The sequence below is a fragment of the Mastigoproctus giganteus genome, chromosome 7 (assembly GCF_048544385.1).
Source record: "Mastigoproctus giganteus isolate SK-2022 chromosome 7, ASM4854438v1, whole genome shotgun sequence".
Lineage (NCBI taxonomy): Eukaryota > Metazoa > Arthropoda > Arachnida > Uropygi > Thelyphonidae > Mastigoproctus > Mastigoproctus giganteus.
Genome location: NC_143581.1, coordinates 168,785,568 through 168,802,503, shown reverse-complemented (window position 1 = coordinate 168,802,503; position 16,936 = coordinate 168,785,568). Strand labels below are relative to the sequence as shown.

Genomic DNA, 16,936 nt, shown 5'->3' with positions numbered 1-16,936 from the left:
CCTTTTCAAATTCAGAACATGGTGAACAGTGCTGCTTAATTGAAAACTCTTCATTCTGCCAACAAGGTACTCCTGATATATTTTCTCCTCGATCTTCATGATGGGGTGGTTTGTCACTTGGAGGGGTAAGGAAGCCTTCAACAGCCAAAATAATCAAGCAGGTACTGAATAATTAAAAAAAAAAAAAAAAAAAACCCTTTATACAGAGTAATTTTAAAGCCACAATTCAACTCATTTTATGTATCATAAAAATTCCAAATATGTTTACAGATGTAATACAGCTGATGTTGGGTGAGGTTTCTTGGTGCAACAATGATGGCAATATTGTGACATTTCTTGTGATTTTAGTTGTTCAGATTATCTTTTAATATTTATAAGATATGATACAGATTTATTGCTTTTATGAAGTTAAAATGTATTACTCAATCATGATCCCTCAGAATATCTTCTTATGTAATGTCTGGTACTATAAAGAGTAAGCTAGACACATCACTGTTTCATATTTTGGGTTTTCTTCTAATGCTTCATGGAACTGATATTGGCATGACACTCAAGTCAAGTGGACCGAATTTTGGGGAAGTCTGGTCATTCTGGGACTTGAGTGGCAAGTGACAATTCCCAAGTAATCTTTCTAGTGTTTTTCCTAGCGCGAGTACTAGTACTTTTATATAAACCTTCTTCCGCTCACAATGTTACTGTTTCCCTCACTGGGCAACAATCACTGCTTCACTCGCTAGCAACATTACTGCTACCTCCACTAGCATCGTACTGCTCTCTTCTCCTGATCACTGGTTGGCACAGCTCCTGCCTCCACGTGGCAGGGCCGGTAACCTGGGAGAAGGAATTCCCTCTTACAGGATAAAAGGAGCAACAATGGATTGTGATGCATATCCACCACTAAAGCACACAGGCTCCAGACTTGATAACACTGTCTCAGCCCATGACATGAATCATCGGAAGACACTAGGGAATGAAAAACAGAGTGCAGATATGCCAGCATTTCTCATAATGCAATCGTTATCCACACAACCTGTCAATTGTATCGCCTTTTCTAATACACAAATGTTTAGAATCAGTTGTTGGATCTCCTAAAATGGTTAAACGTCTTCAATATGGAAACATTGTAATTGAAGCTCCCAAGCAAAGTCACTCAGAAAAATTGTTAAAATTAACAAAAGTTAACAGTATTCTAGTGTCAGTTATGCCCCATAACACAATGAACACCTCTAAAGGCATTACCAGCAAATGGGACTTACTAACCGTCTTTGAAGAAGGGATAATACAAGAGCTCAGTTAACTCATGCCTGGAGAATAATGACCAAAAAAGATGGCAACCTGCTACTGACTGGGTTCATGATTTTGACATTTAGTACTCAGACTCATCCATCTTCTGCTAAACCTAGTAACTTAAACTGCAAGATTCAGCCTTACATCCCAAACCCCATTTACTGCTTTTAAGTGCCAGAAGTATGGCCATTCTCAGACGGCATGCCGAGGCAATGCTGCGAGTTCTATTAGTGGCTCCAAGGAGATTGCAAAATTTCCTCTCCTATTTGTCCAAAATGTAAAGGAAGCCATCCAGCATTTTCTAAAGTGTGACCTTAGGAAAACAAGCAAAAAAATCCAAAATTATAAAGTGGAGCATAAAGTCACATATCCTGAAGCAAGAAAGCAAGTTCTGCTAACCATGCCTAGCCAATCATATGCATCAGTCCAGAAACAGCTGCTCAACTGATGTCTCCATAGAAATGAACATTTCCTCTGCCACCTGGGCCAAAACAGTGCTAACAACATACAATAAGAAACCCACAGTCAACGAGACTAAACCATACGCTGATCAGTATCTCAACTGATGCTATCTGAACCTTGCCTGAATCAACAAAATCAGCTGTGGTAGAAAATCAGAAGAAACTGACACCATGCAACAGCAACATGGAAATTGAAATTCAATCAGAGGACGGCGATATAGTACAATTACACGCTAATGATACCATGGATATAAGATGCCCAATCTTTCCTAGAAATGAAAAATCAAAACTAAGCAGACAGAAACCTGAGAAAAAAGTCAGATCAATCTTCCTCAATCAAACCTAACCAGTGAACAAATTTCTGCAATGGAACTGTAGAGGATCACGCAGTAATTTCGATGACCCAATTGATTTACCGATTCAAACTAAAGCAGTAGGTGTATGCTTACATGAAACTTTATCACCACAAGTTTCTCTCAAATTCAAAAATTACACCATTTTTAGGCAAGAGAGAGATTCTGAGTTCTGTTCATGGAGGGGTAGCTGTTCTTTTCAAATCTATTATACAATCAAGACATGAATGGGTTGAGCATGCTGAATTCTGATGGGATCCTTCCACTTGTTCAGATTATGAACCTAAGGGGGCATAAATTCAAATTAAGAAAAGACAGATGTAGAATAGATGTGCGGAAATTTGCCTTTAGCCAGCGGGTGGTTAATTGCTGGAACAAACTTCCATCTGTCGTTGTGGAAGTTGATAGGTTGAATAAATTTAAGGAGGAACTGGACAGGCATTTGGAGGGAATGGTGCGATTTTTTTTTTTTTTTTTTTTTGGCTGATGCTGCATAAGCTCATACACATGCTTTCTTGCATCACATGCCATTACTACTACATCTCCAACTACAAACCTCCTTAGAAGTCGTAGCAGTTTGGGTGGCAACGAGAATATCATTAACTCTTGCAACCATTTTTTATCTCAGCAAATTATCCTTGCTCCCAAGACTGAACTTGACAATCTTATCACACAACTACCAACTTCTGTCTGTTTACTCGGTGATTTCAACAGTCACCATCCATTGTGGGGATTTTCCATCATGGATAGGAGAGGCCAATTAATTGAAATGTTCCTGGATAACCATAACCTGACTATTAAACTGTGGCTTTCCTACTCATGTTCAACTACCTACAGGTAGTTCATCGGCAACAGACTTATCTGTTCAGCATCTCTTTTCCCAAGCTTGGAATGGCTAGTGCTGAATGAGTGCAGAACAGCTAGTGCTGAGTGACCATTTTCCTATCATCAGTTCAATTCAAACACAGGTCGTGTCACATCCTAAAGGCCTTATGTCCTTGGAATTTTCACAAAGCAGATTGAAAAAAAAAAAAAAAAAAATATTCCACCTGTGTCCTACTTGACAATCAATATGTACAGCAACAACATATTGACTTAACCGATCATATTAGCAGCCATGTATTATCGGCAGCAAAAATTTCCATTCCAAAATCCAACCAGCGCAAGCATGTACACCAAAATCAATGATGGAACGAAGATTGCTCCAAAGCAAAAGGAGAAAAGAAAACCATGCTTGGAACCAGTTTTACCAATTCCCAACTGCTGCCAACCTAAATGTTTTCAAAACATCAGATCCAAAGCAAGACAAATTAGGGAAAAAGCAAAACTTGACTCCTGGATTAACTTCGCCTCAACTATTAATAAAATACTGACACTCAAATTATCTGCAAAAAAATACAAGCTCTCAATGGGAAATTTCTACCGATGCAATCTCCAATAATACAATGGGACAGGCAGGACCTATCCTCCCCTACTGATATTGCAAATACTTCAGCAGTCTTTTTATATTTCCGCCTCTTCCTTTTATGTGACCTCCTTTCAATGCATTAAAACTAATGAAAAACGTCATAAATTGAAATTTTTCAACTAGTTGCTCATTTCCCTATACCCAGCCCTTTATTCTAGCTGAGCTCAAAGAATCCCTAATACCAAATGGTGCAGTAGGACCAGGAGGCATTCACTAGAGCAGAGGGTGCCTCCGTAGTCAGGTAGGTAGGAGCAGCAGTGCATAGCACATGCTTCTTGATTAGACTGGGGTTAGAGCCCGTGGCCACCAAATACGGAGGATGTGGAAAGGTCAGGGAATGACCACCGCATATCCTCGGAGCAATATGGCCTTAGTTGCCAATGCTCCTAAAAAAAAAAAAAAAGTGCCTACTAGAGCAGCCTTTTCAAACTATGCTCAGAGGAGTCCTTGGGCTCTGCAAGGAAATTTTAGAATGTTAATATTTTTTCTAAAACTATAAAACGAATCAGAATACGATGTGCATAACAGTAAATTTGGCCTTTCTGCATGACCTTGGACTGTCAGTGTGCATGTTATATATGTAAAGATCTGGTGCTAGTGACTGACTGTTTCTATTTTTAGAGTATTTTTTTTTTTAATTAAGACTGGAATGTTTTTTCTCTCTGATGTGGGGCTCCACATGTCTAAAATGTTTGGGAACCCCTGTTTGGGAACACTATGTGCAGTAAGCGCCGGTCATTGTGATCACATTTGTGAATTGAATTTTAATTCTATTAAACAGTGATTCTAATTAGAAAAAATAGGAGGAATATTATCCACAGGCTATAAAAGCAAAGATATATTAAGCACAGATTTACCCTTTATTACCTTACAAATTAAATGATACGTGAAAATCGGAAGAATATACGTGATAATCGGAATTAATACGTACTGTAATATGTACATACGAACTAGTTGATTGACATTGGCTGTTCACTGACATTGGCTTTGAACCATACTTTGGCTCTACTGGGCTCTTGTCTGTTCTAAACTTCATTACAATTGTCAAGTTTATGCTTCTACAGAGATAATTCACTCCAATGGTTAGATCTAGTCCACCACAAGACCATCCAGAGCCGGACCAAGGTATTTTCACACCCCAGACAGAAAGATTTTTCAGCACCCCTTTACTAAGGATATATATATTTTTTCATGATTTGTAAAATTTGGCACCCCTTAAAGAATGGTGCACTGGGCAAGGGCCCTGCTAGCCCATACCTTAATCCAGTACTACATCTATGTTGAAGCAAATGAACCATCTGTTTTTCTTTGATATAAGCAGTTGTCCTCAACAATATGCTCTTAAATTAAAATCACTGCCTGACAATCCTGGTGACCACCAGTTTTTAAAAGACGATGAGAAAATCTCTACAACACCCATCATACTGCCAACCAACCATCCATCCGTTGGTTTGGTAACGGTTTTTTGTAATTGGGTATTAAGTTTTCTGTCTGACCACTGTGGGTGATGGTAGATGATTTTCTATCTTCTGACTTCTCCACTAATGCAGATGTTCCCCAAGATTCAGTTCTTTCTCCCACTCCTTTCCTTTGTATATGAATGACATTCTTCCATTGACAGGAAATCCTATCCACAGTTTTGCTGATGATAGCACATTGCATTCGACCTTCTAGTTTCAGAAACCTTACTCTGCACAAACAACTTCAAATTCTCAAATATCCACTGTCAGTACCTTAAATGCTTATCTCCAGCGGGGCAAAGATAACCTAGTTGATTTCAATTCTTCTAAAACTCAGTCCTGTCTTTTATCTCACAAAACAAATTCTTCTGATACTATGATTATCTTCGATGACACTCGGGTTTCTAGACAAGATCACACATCTGTATTAGAGATTACCTTGACTTCTAATCTCACTTGGCATAAGCACATCACAAATATTCCTTCCTCTGCATCTAAAAAACTGGGTTTTCTCTTTTGCTGTCAGTGTTATTTTTCTTCCAAACAGCTGTTCAATCTGTACAAATTGCAAATCTGCCCTACAATGGAATATCGTTCCCATATCTGGCACAGTGCTCCCAAAACCTCTCTCAGGCTTCTAGATTCCATTAAAAACAGGGCAGGTTTTTTTTGTTTTTTTTTTATGAAAACCCCAAACACGAGAGGTATTAGAACCTAGAGTACTTAGTACCATGCTTGGGTTTGAGGTTGAGAAGACGAAAGAAGATATTTGTTGACATTAGACTTGAACTTCTGTAGACTATAAATTTCAGGAATAGTTATAAAGGAAGGTTGTTCCAGAAAACACAGTTGAATGAATAATCGAGGAAGATGAAAAGTTGGTTCTGTGAGTTTGAAGTTGGACAGTACATGGATGTTGACAAGTGGCGGCAAGTGTTTGGATTGTTTTGAAACAGTGCAGGAATTATAGAAAACAATTCAGAAGAACAGTGCCCATGAAAGTATCTGTAGAAAAGCATGCAGCAGAAACAGTACGCCTATGAAACAGCGAGACTGTTAGAGATGAATCATTAATTAACCTAACTGCCCTCTTCTGAATGGAATCAAGAAGCCTGAGAGAGGTTTTGGGGGGGGGGGACCGCCCCCAGATGTGGGAACAATATTCCATGGTGGTGCAGATTTACAATTTGTACAGAGTGAACAGCTGTTTGGAAGAAAAGTAACGCCGAGAGCGAAAGAGAAAACCAAGTTTAGTTCCAGAGGAAGCAATATTTGTAATGTGCTTGTGTCAAGAGAGATTAGAAGTTAGGGTAATCTCCAAAAGAGATATCATTTTGCCTAGAAATCGGAGTGTCACCAAAGATAAGCATAGGAGCAGAAGAATCTGCTCCTTTTTGTGAGATATAAGACAAGACTGAGTTTTAGAAGGAATGAAATCAACTAAGTTGTCTTTGCCCCACTGGAGAATTACCTGGAGATCGGCATTTAAAGAATTGGTAGCAGATATTCGAGAAGTTGAAGCTGATTGAGCAGGGAAAGGTTTCTCAAAATGGAAAGTGTAATGCAATGTGCTATCATCGGCAAAATTATGGATAGGATTTCCAGTCAATGGAAGGTCATTAACATACAAGAGGAAAAGAGTGGGAGAAAAAAACTGAACCTTGGGGGACACCAGCATTAGTGGAGAAGTTAGAAGACAAAGCCATCTACCATCATCCTCAGTGAGCAATCAGAGAGAAAATTGGATAATCAATTACAAAAAACAGTTGGCAAACCATAAGGTGGAAGCTTGTTTAAAAGACCTTTATGCCAAACATGATCAAAAGCCTTTGAGATGTCAAGAGAAACTACTTGTGTTTCACCGAACCTTTCCATTGAATTAGTCCATAAATGGGTAACATAAGCCAGAATATTACCAGTGGATCGACACTGACGGAATCCATACTGGCGATCATTGATCAGACGGAAGGTTTCTAGGTAGTTTAAGAGTTGGCGGTTAATTGATTTCTCCATTACTTTAGAAAGAGTAGAAGTAATTGCAATGGGACGATAATTGGATGGGAGGGATTTGTCACCCTTTTTAGGAACTGGCTGGATTTGAGAATTTCCAAGCAGAAGGAAAAACACGTTTGGAATAAGAAGGTGAAAAAAGGCAGCAAAGAACAGAAGTAAGTTCAGGAGCACATGTTTTGAGAACAAGTGGAGAAATACCACCAGGACCTGGAGCTTTCCTAGCATCAAGATTCGTCAAAATCTTTCTGACATCCTTTTGATGGAGGAAGACCACAGGAGGCAATGAATGGAGAGTGTTGGGAATGGTGGGAAGTGTTTTACCAAGCTCATTAATACATGAGTTGGAAGAAAAATGGGATGCTAGCAGGTCAGCTTTATCCTTGGCTGAAGTGAGAACAGAACCATCTGGTTTTGACAGAGGTGGGAGCAGAGATGGGCAAAAGTTTCAGCCAATAGCTTTGGCAAGAGACCAGAAAGCTCAGCTACCATTAGGACAAGAAGCAAGTTTTCTACTCTTGGCCTGTTCAAAATCTAGTTTGGACTGTTTAATAACTGCTTTACAATTGTTGTAGCTTTGGTGTAGGCAGAAAACGAAACTGAAAAATTGGAAACAAACCAATTACGATATGCAACGTTCTTCTCTTGAACAGTCTTAGCACATTTATTGGAAAACCAAGGTTTAGATAAAGGACGAGGTTTTAAAGTGGACTGTGGAATAAAGGATTCTATTCCTACATGAATAATTTTACTGACATGATCTGAGTAAATGTTGCCATCAGAAGTTTTGAAACAGTAATCCAACCGAGGAAAATAAATCTCGTAGGTCATCTTATTTTGCATTCTTGTAATGCCAAACAAGATGAGGTTGGGAATAGCCACGAGATAAAGGCTCCATTGGAGAGGAGACAATCACCAAGTTGTGATCTCAGGTGCCTAAAGGACCACTCACTTTGACCGTGTAATTAGAAGGTTTTTGTGAGAAAAAGATCAAGCATATTGGCTGTATGGTTAGGATTGTCCGGTATTCTTGTAGGTAAATGAACAATCTGTGCAAGGTCATTAGTAATTGCATAAGCCTCAGCATCTCGACCAGCTGGGTCGGTGTGACTGGAAAATGGAAGCCAGCTGGAGTTGTGAACATTAAAATCAGCAAGGAAAATTTCCTCACTGTTAGGAAAGTTGGACTGGAGAAAGTCAAGTTGCAAAGAGAGGAAGTCAAAGAGCTCCAAGTGATTAGTGGAGTTAGCAGAACAGTAAAGACAACAGATGAATTTGACACAATGAGGTAAAGAGATTTTAAGCCAGAAAAGATGGAAATGAGGAGATCCCAAATTACCAAGTCTCTGACAGGGAATATCGAAACAGACATATGCACAAGTACTACCTTTGAGGTGAAAGAAATTATATAGTAAATAATTTGGGTAACTGAGATGAGCAGTAGCTGAATCAACCGATAACTGAGATTCTGTCATAAAAAGTACATGAGGTTTGGCAGACTGAAAATGGAAACGGACATCGTTGAGATTAGAATTGACACCACGTATATTTGTGAAATGAATTAGGAAGTGTTTGGGAGGTTTAGATCTTTTTTGCAGATAAGCTTACTCTTTAGTTTGACAATTCATGGTGTATTCAATAGTGAGAAAAAGTGGGTGGGACATGCTGTATGAAGTAATGAAATTTTTGGATATGGCGTACACATGGTAAGAATATACCCAACTCCTTGACATAATGTGGCCTTGACAATGACCTCCCCCCCGCTACTCGGGAGGCGCCTCCGTAGCCAGGTGGGAAGGAGCAGCAGTGCATAGCACACGCTTCTTGATTAGACCGGGGTTTGAGCCCATCACCACCAAATACGGAGGATGCAGAAAGGTCAGGGAATGACCACCGCATATCCTGGAGCAATATGGCCTTAGTTGCTAATGCTCCAAACAAACAAACAACGACACTACTCGGACTCCCTCCAGTCACTATCTGGCAGAGTAGAGGTAGCAAGATTATACACTAGCTGATCCAGAAGCCTCCTAAATAGTTTCGAATAGGTTTGGTCTGGTGTACCAACTAGCAGCCGGCCTGCAAAAACCGCTTTAGAGCCGTGCCCTCAAAGTGTAAGGAAGATTGGATCTCGCCATGATGTTCATCATAACCTCAAAAGTCATCGGTCATACTGCATGAATGATGGAAGAGATGGGGAAGGGTTGACCGGAACTTAATGACTCATCTCTAACAAAAAGTCTTCCCGCTCTCTCTCTCTATCTCTCTCACAGATGTTCTGTTTGGCCCCGGGTGCCAAGCGATTGTGACTGAGCGATTACTCTGTGCTATTACTGCGATTTCTCAAAAGTGATTTATAGTTATTTTGAGTTCTTCACGTTAATAAATCTATTCATTTAAAAACAGCTCTTGTTACAAAAACACTTGTACAGAGCAAGAAAGGAAAGGCACCTTTCTTTGTTTCTTCTAGTTTACTACTAACCACTTACTACTTTTCGCTTGGTCACACCAGGCACTGCTCCTGCCTCCCCGTGGCGGGGCCGGTAACCTTGGCAGAAAAGTTCATCTGCCAGGGGCTAAGAGGAGCCAACATGGAACAAAGTATGTTTCCAACTCTAGAGCCGTCGAGCTGTCGGCCAACCACAGAAAATGACCATGACCATGATTCGTCGCAAGCAAAGAGGTTGAAAACCAATCCCTCGGCGACAGACTTACCTGCATTCTTAATCATGCACTCGCTATCTGACCAGCCTCTCAGTAAGCTATCCCCTTTTTTAATCCAAAAACACCTGGAAAGTATTGCAGGGTCTCCCAAGACGGTTAAGAGACTGCAATCAGGGGACTTACTTATTGAAACTATAAATGGCAAACACTCTGAAAAATTACTTAAAAAGACAACTTTCGCTGGTATTCCAGTGAAAGTAACTCCACATGCAACCCTAAATACATCAAAGGGTGTAATATCTAGTTGGGACCTGATGAATGTGACGGAGGAAGAAATTAAAGAAGAGCTTCAGGAGCAAAATGTAATAGCTGTAAAAAGAATTATGATAAAAAAAGACAATATTCTCACACCTACCAGAAATATCATTCTTACATTCAACAGTCCAAGCCTACCCGCATCAATAAAAGCTGGATATCTACTTTGCCGCACTCGTCCTTTCATACCCAATCCGTTGAGATGTTATAAATGCCAGAAGTATGGCCACTCTCAAACAACGTGCAGAAGCAACCCAGTTTGTCCCAACTGTGGATCCTCCGATCACATTCAAAGTGATTGTTCGGTGAAAGAAATGATCTGTCCCAACTGCAAAGGCAACCATCCGGCCTACTCTAAGACATGTGAGAGGTGGAAAACAGAGAAAAAAATTGTGAAATATAAAGTTGAAAACAGAGTTAGTTATCAGGAGGCTAGAAAATTAATTGCACCGAGTATACCTAACCGTACCTATGCCAATATTACAAAAAAATATCAAACCATTGCCACACAAACCGATGTTACCGTACCTTCAAACACTTCCATCTCTGACTGGGCTCGAGCTGTTCTCTCTCAGCAACAGTCCAGTGCCGTTAAGCACTCAGACCAAGCAAATAATACGCCTCTCACAATACCAGCAAAATCTCAATCTCCGCCAGTGAATGCCACTACAAATAATAATAGTTCGACTTCGAAAAAGATTATCCAAGACAAATCGATGGAGGCAGAGTATCCATCCAACCAGGAAGATCCAATTCTGGAAATATTTGCTGAAGAAGAGATGGACACTGGTCGCCCTTCCTTTCCGAAAAGAGAAAAACCAAAGCCAGAACGCCATAAGACAGCCACGTCAGGTACAGCTTCTTCCTCTAAATTCAAATAATGTCTAATATCTTGCAATGGAATTGCAGAGGCTTTCGTGGAAACATTGATGACATCCGTTATTTAATTAATCGCTACTCTCCAGTTGGTTTCTGCCTGCAAGAAACCTATTTAACTCCTCAAATTTCCATTTCCATCAAAAACTACTCGATCTATAGACGCGATCGGAATACATCCGATTCTGCTAGAGGTGGTGTAGCAATTTTAATTAGTACAAGGATTCCAGCTAAGCAAATTACTCTCCAAACCCAAATCGAAGCTGTCGCTGTGCGTCTGATTACTCAAACTGCATTAACTCTAGTCTCACTTTATCTCCCACCAAACCATGCTTACTCTTATAATGATCTTAAAGAACTTTTATTGCAGCTACCCTCCCCTATCTGCCTGCTAGGGGACTTCAACGGCCACCACCCTTTATGGGGTTCATCTAAATTAGACAGACGCGGCCGACTGATTGAAACTTTACTGGAAAAAGAAAACCTCACTCTTCTTAACAGTGGCTCGCACACCCATATACAGTTACCCAATGGACAGACTTCTGCCATTGACCTATCGATTTGCTCCCCAATACTGTTTTCAGCTATGCAATGGTCCACCCTGGATGATCCCATGGGTAGTGATCACTTTCCAATTGTTTGTAATCTGTTGACTACCCAACCACAATTACAACATCCCTGCAGGAAATGGAAATTCTCTAAAGCCAATTGGGCGAAATTTCAATCAGCAATCACTCTTGACAAAAAAACTATTCAACTACAGCCAATTGATGAAGTTACTGATTATATTACATCCCGCCTTTTAGTTGCAACTAAGTACTCAACTCCGTTATCAAATCCCCCGTCCCGACGGCATTTCAACTACTGGTGGAACGAAGAGTGCACAAAAGCAAAGAAGGAAAAAAATAAAGCATTTAATTTATTCCGTCGATCTCCAACCACAGCTAATCTAATTAGCTACAAGAAACTAAGGGCAAAAGCGCGTTACATTCAAAAGCAGGCCAAGAAAGATTCTTGGACTAGGTTTGCATCAACTATCAATAGGAACACTGACTCCAGACTAATATGGAAAAAAATTAGGCAGCTTTCTGGGAAGTTTCCAACTGTTCCTTCCCCAATTCTCTCCTGCAATGGGCAACAACTCTCTGCTCCTATAGATATAGCCAATGCCTTGGGCAAAACTTTTGCTGAAATATCGGCTGCATCAAACTACACTCCAAAATTCCAGAAAATTAAGACTGCCAAAGAACAGAGACCTATCACCTTTCGAACCTCACTGTCACTTCCATATAATCAGCCTCTGCAATATTGTGAACTTTTACAGGCCATCAGAACAACGCGAAACAGTGCCTCTGGGCCAGATGGCATATATTATGTCATGCTGCAGCATCTCGATGAGAAAAACTTACAAATGATTCTAATCTTTTTTAACCGGATCTTCCTGGAAAATATTTATCCAACCTCTTGGCACCACGCTACAGTTTTGGCGTTTTTGAAACCTGGAAAAGATCCCTCCAGTTCTAATAGTTACAGACCAATATCTCTGTCAAGTTGCCTTGGTAAAATTCTTGAAAAAATGATCCATAGTCGACTCACTTGGATCATTGAAACTCAACATCTACTGAGTAATTGTCAACATGGCTTTCGTAAAAACAGGTCATCCCTAGATCTGATGATCAAGGCGGAATCTGAAATTCGCAATGCCTTTGTGAAAAACGAACACCTTGTCATGGTCTCCATTGATATAGAGAAGGCATTTGATACTACCTGGCGGTATGGCATTCTCAGTGACCTATATAATCTTGGTCTACGAGGCAACCTACCCATATTTATTAGGAACTTCCTCGAGAGCCGATCTTTCCAGGTGAGATATCAAAATTCCCTTTCTGCTACATTCTCGCAGGAAGAAGGAGTACCACAAGGATCAGTTTTGAGTGCAACCTTGTTTGCTCTTAAAATTGATTCCATTACAAAAGTACTCCCAAATACCGTAGAGGCTTACCTTTACGCTGACGATCTCGCTATTTCTTGCCATTCTCAGACCATGAGATCTGTCGAAAGGCAATTGCAGATGTCCCTCAATAAAGTTCAAAAGTGGGCTGAGCTCAATGGATATCGTCTTTCCCCACAGAAAACAGTTGCGATCCACTTTTGCTGTCAACGCAAATTGCATGCAGATCCTGAACTTCGGATTTCAAATTCCACCATTCCGATTGCCAGCAATATGAAATTCTTGGGACTAATCCTGGACAGTAAGCTCAACTTCTTAGATCATGTTAAATTAATACGTACTGTCTGTCTTAAAAAGATCAACATGCTAAGAGCTTTATCTGCCCTCTCTTGGGGAGCAGATCGTACAACTTTGCTGCTCTTATATAGAGCACTGATTAGATCCCGTTTAGACTATGGTGCTCCAGTTTATGATTCTGCCCGAAGGAGTGTGCTACGCTGGCTGGATCCTATTCAACATAATGCATTGCGGATTGCAATTGGTGCATACAGGACATCTCCAACTCAAAGTCTATACATTGAAGCTAATGAGCCCCCTTTGCATCTTCGTAGAAAAATGTTACTACTTAAATATGCAGCCAAAATACAGACTTGCCCTTTGCATCCTATTCAGCCATACCTTTTTAATCAACCACTAGTTAATCTCTATAGAAATAAACCAAGTAAAATCCAACCGGCTGGCCTACGGCTCCTTGAAATATCACAGAACTGGAATGTTCCTCTCCACAATATGCAACAGATAAAGAATTACTCTCATCCACCATGGACCATCTTTCCTCAACTGACCTCTGATACCTCTTTTCTTCAATGGGGAAAGAATTGCCTACCGGCAGTGACTGTGCAACAACTCCATGCTAGCCATATTCAAACTTATGCCGACTTCTTACCGATATATACGGATGGTTCCAAATCTCTGTCAACTGTTGGAGCAGCAGCAGTGTTTCCCTCTGCTATCATATCAGCTTCTCTTCCACCTGAGTATAGCAACTTTTCAGCAGAACTCTATGCAATACAGTTAGCTCTAGAAAATTTGAATTTACATCCATCTGCAAAATATATAGTTTATACTGACTCTCTCAGCTCAATCAAAGCAATGCAGAATACAGCTCAAAAGAATCACCATATCGTAATGAAAATCAGGAGTTTATTATTGCAGATTTATGATCGTCAACAACTAGTGAAGTTTTGCTGGATTCCAGCACATTCAGGCATAAAAGGGAATGAAGTGGCTGATACATTTGCCAAAAGTCCAAGTTCAGACCTAATTTCTGTCCCTATTCCAGCGCCCGATTATAATATCTTAATTCAAGCAGCATGCCATGCACAGTGGACAGAATTATGGCATAACCAAACGAATAACAAACTTTTCCAGCTGAAACAAAACCCAAAGTTCTGGCATTCCAGCAAACAGACAGTGCGGCGGGAAGAAGTGGTACTCACACGAATGAGAATAGGACACACCCATCTGACTCACCTCCATCTACTAATGGGCGATGATCCTCCTCAGTGTCCACACTGCTTAGAACATCTAACAGTCAAACACATTCTGATTGACTGTCCGCAGTATCAACAACATCGAGATGCAATACTTCAAAATATGGATAATCATTCAGAAACATTGACATTACATCATATCATTGGAGAGGATGCAAATGTTAACAAACTTTTCTGCTTTTTAAAACAAATCGGAGTGTATCATCTTTTATAAATAGGCTACAGAACTGAAACTAATTTAAACTGGATTATTTTTTAATATTCCTAAGAACAGGCGCACTATAGCCATAGCAGCTAATGCGCCAATAAACACCCATACCACACACACACACATGTTCTGTTTTTGTTGCATGCTTTTCTATAGATACTTCCATGGGAACTGTTCTTATGAATTGGCTTCTACAATTCCTGCTCTCTCTCTTCCAAACCGGTCCGAATACATGTGGCAACCAGCCAGCATTCTTTCACCGTCCAACTTCAGAGTTACAGAACCAACTTTCTTCTTCCTCATTTATTCCTTCCACTTCTGTTTTCTGGAACAACCTCCCTTCACATGTATTTTCTGAAAATTACAACTTTCAGAATGCGAGTCTTCTTTAATCTTCTCAACCTTCAACCTATACACAGTACTAAACGTTCTAATGCTTCTTGTGCTTGGGGTCTGCATAAAAAAAAAAAAAAAAAAAAAAAAAAAAACTGTCGAGTAAACGGCAAATATCTCTGGTTTCTGCTCCAATCTTTACAAAGAATGGAAAGGAAATACTTTCTGCGGAAGAAAGAAATGGCTAACATGCTTGCAGAGACTTTCTCTGAAACATCTGCCACTTCAGCTTATGATGCTTCTTTTCTACAAATTAAAGCCTTAGCAGAAAGATACAAGATAAATTTCCAAACCACCCAGCCCATTGCCTACAATCAATCTTTTTATCTATTTTAACTCCAAACAGCATTAAACTGATTACCTTAACGGCGCTGCCAGACCCGATGGAACCTTTTATGTAATGCTGAAACATCTAAACAATACATCTTTGAATTTACTAATAAAATTCGTTAACTGGATCTTCCTTGAAGGTACATATCCCTCTTCCTGGCACCACTCCGTTATTTTGGCCTTTCCTAAACCTGGAAAGAATCGATCACTCCCACAAAATTACTGACCAATCACCCTCACCAGTTGCCTAGGTTGTTGTTGTTTGGTTTTTAGGAGCATTAGCAACTAAGGCCATATTGCTCCAGGATATGCGGTGGTCATTCCTTAACCTTTCCGCATCCTCCGTATTTGGTGGTGACGGGCTCGAACCCCGGTCTAATCAAGAAGCGTGTGCTACGCACTGCAGCTCCTTCCCACCTGGCTACGGAGGCGCCAATTTGCCTAGGTAAAATGCTAGAAAAGATGATACACAAACTTACCTAAGTTCTTGAAACTAAAATGTTGATAAACAACAATCAGTTTGGATTCTGACAAAACAGGTCCACTTTGGATCTCGTGGTGAAAGCAGAGACTGATATATGTAATGCTTACATGAAAAATTAACATCTTGTAATGGTAAGTCTGGATATTCAAAAGGCTTTTCACACTACCTGGAGTATAGCATATTGTAAGAGCTTTATTCTTGAGGATTACGAAGACATTTACCAAAATTCATTCAAAATTTTATTCACACAGAACTTTCAAGTCTGTTACCAAACAGTACTTTCTCGTCTATCTATAATCAAGAAGATGCCCGACAAGGATCAATACTTAACACTACTACAACGTTGCCAATACTGTAGAACTATATATGTACACTGATGATCTTATTATATCTTGCAGTTTACAAAATATTCATACCATCGAAAGACAGCTACAGCTTTCCATAAATGAGTTAGAAATATCGACACTGTGGAACGGATATCGTATATCAGACATTCTTTTCCTTAGATGACATCTGTCATATATCAACAAAAAATTAATTTTTGTAATTCATAGTATGTCAGAACAGGTTTAAGCATACCAAAGAACACTTAGTTTTCTGTGTTTTTGAATATTTGTTGTCTGTCTTATTTGTCTGTCAAAGATGATCCTCACTCAGGCTGCTCTTTGGCTTCAAAAACCAATGATTCCATAAGAACACTGTATAACAAGGAAATACTGTATACCTGAATATTTACCAGGGTATGTATGCCAGGGGCAAAAGTTGGAGGTTGTATTGGAGATATCTTTTAAGGACACAAATGGTGACAGTTGTACACGTTGGCATTAATGCCATTAAGAGTAGATCTGCAGACTTATTTAACAAGTACAGGGTAAAGGTTGGAAAAAAGTCATGAGTTATGGTTAAATTTGAAAGTGTCTGAAATTCAGCTAAGAACACGATAGGAGGAGTATATGAAGAGATCCTTGTCAATCAAATTGGGTCTGGTGAGATTGTACAAGGCTCATGGAGTAGAATTTTTCTCAGCATGGTCTATGCTTGTTAACAGCAATGACTACTTTTACAAGGATGGGATACACTTATACAGGTGCAAAAATATTTGCTGATATCGAGACAGTGTTAG

The 16,936-nt window shown here is 39.8% G+C and overlaps 1 protein-coding gene across 1 annotated transcript in view; it reads right to left on the bottom strand.

Moving 5' to 3' along the window:
- Window positions 1–16,936, bottom strand: part of JTBR (jumping translocation breakpoint protein JTBR) — a 48,057-nt gene that overhangs the window by 19,506 nt on the left and 11,615 nt on the right. Inside the window, exon 2 of the mRNA XM_090377176.1 lies at window positions 2–164. Within this exon, the coding sequence (XP_090233302.1) occupies window positions 2–164 (163 nt within the window). The remainder of the gene's footprint in view (window position 1; window positions 165–16,936) is intronic.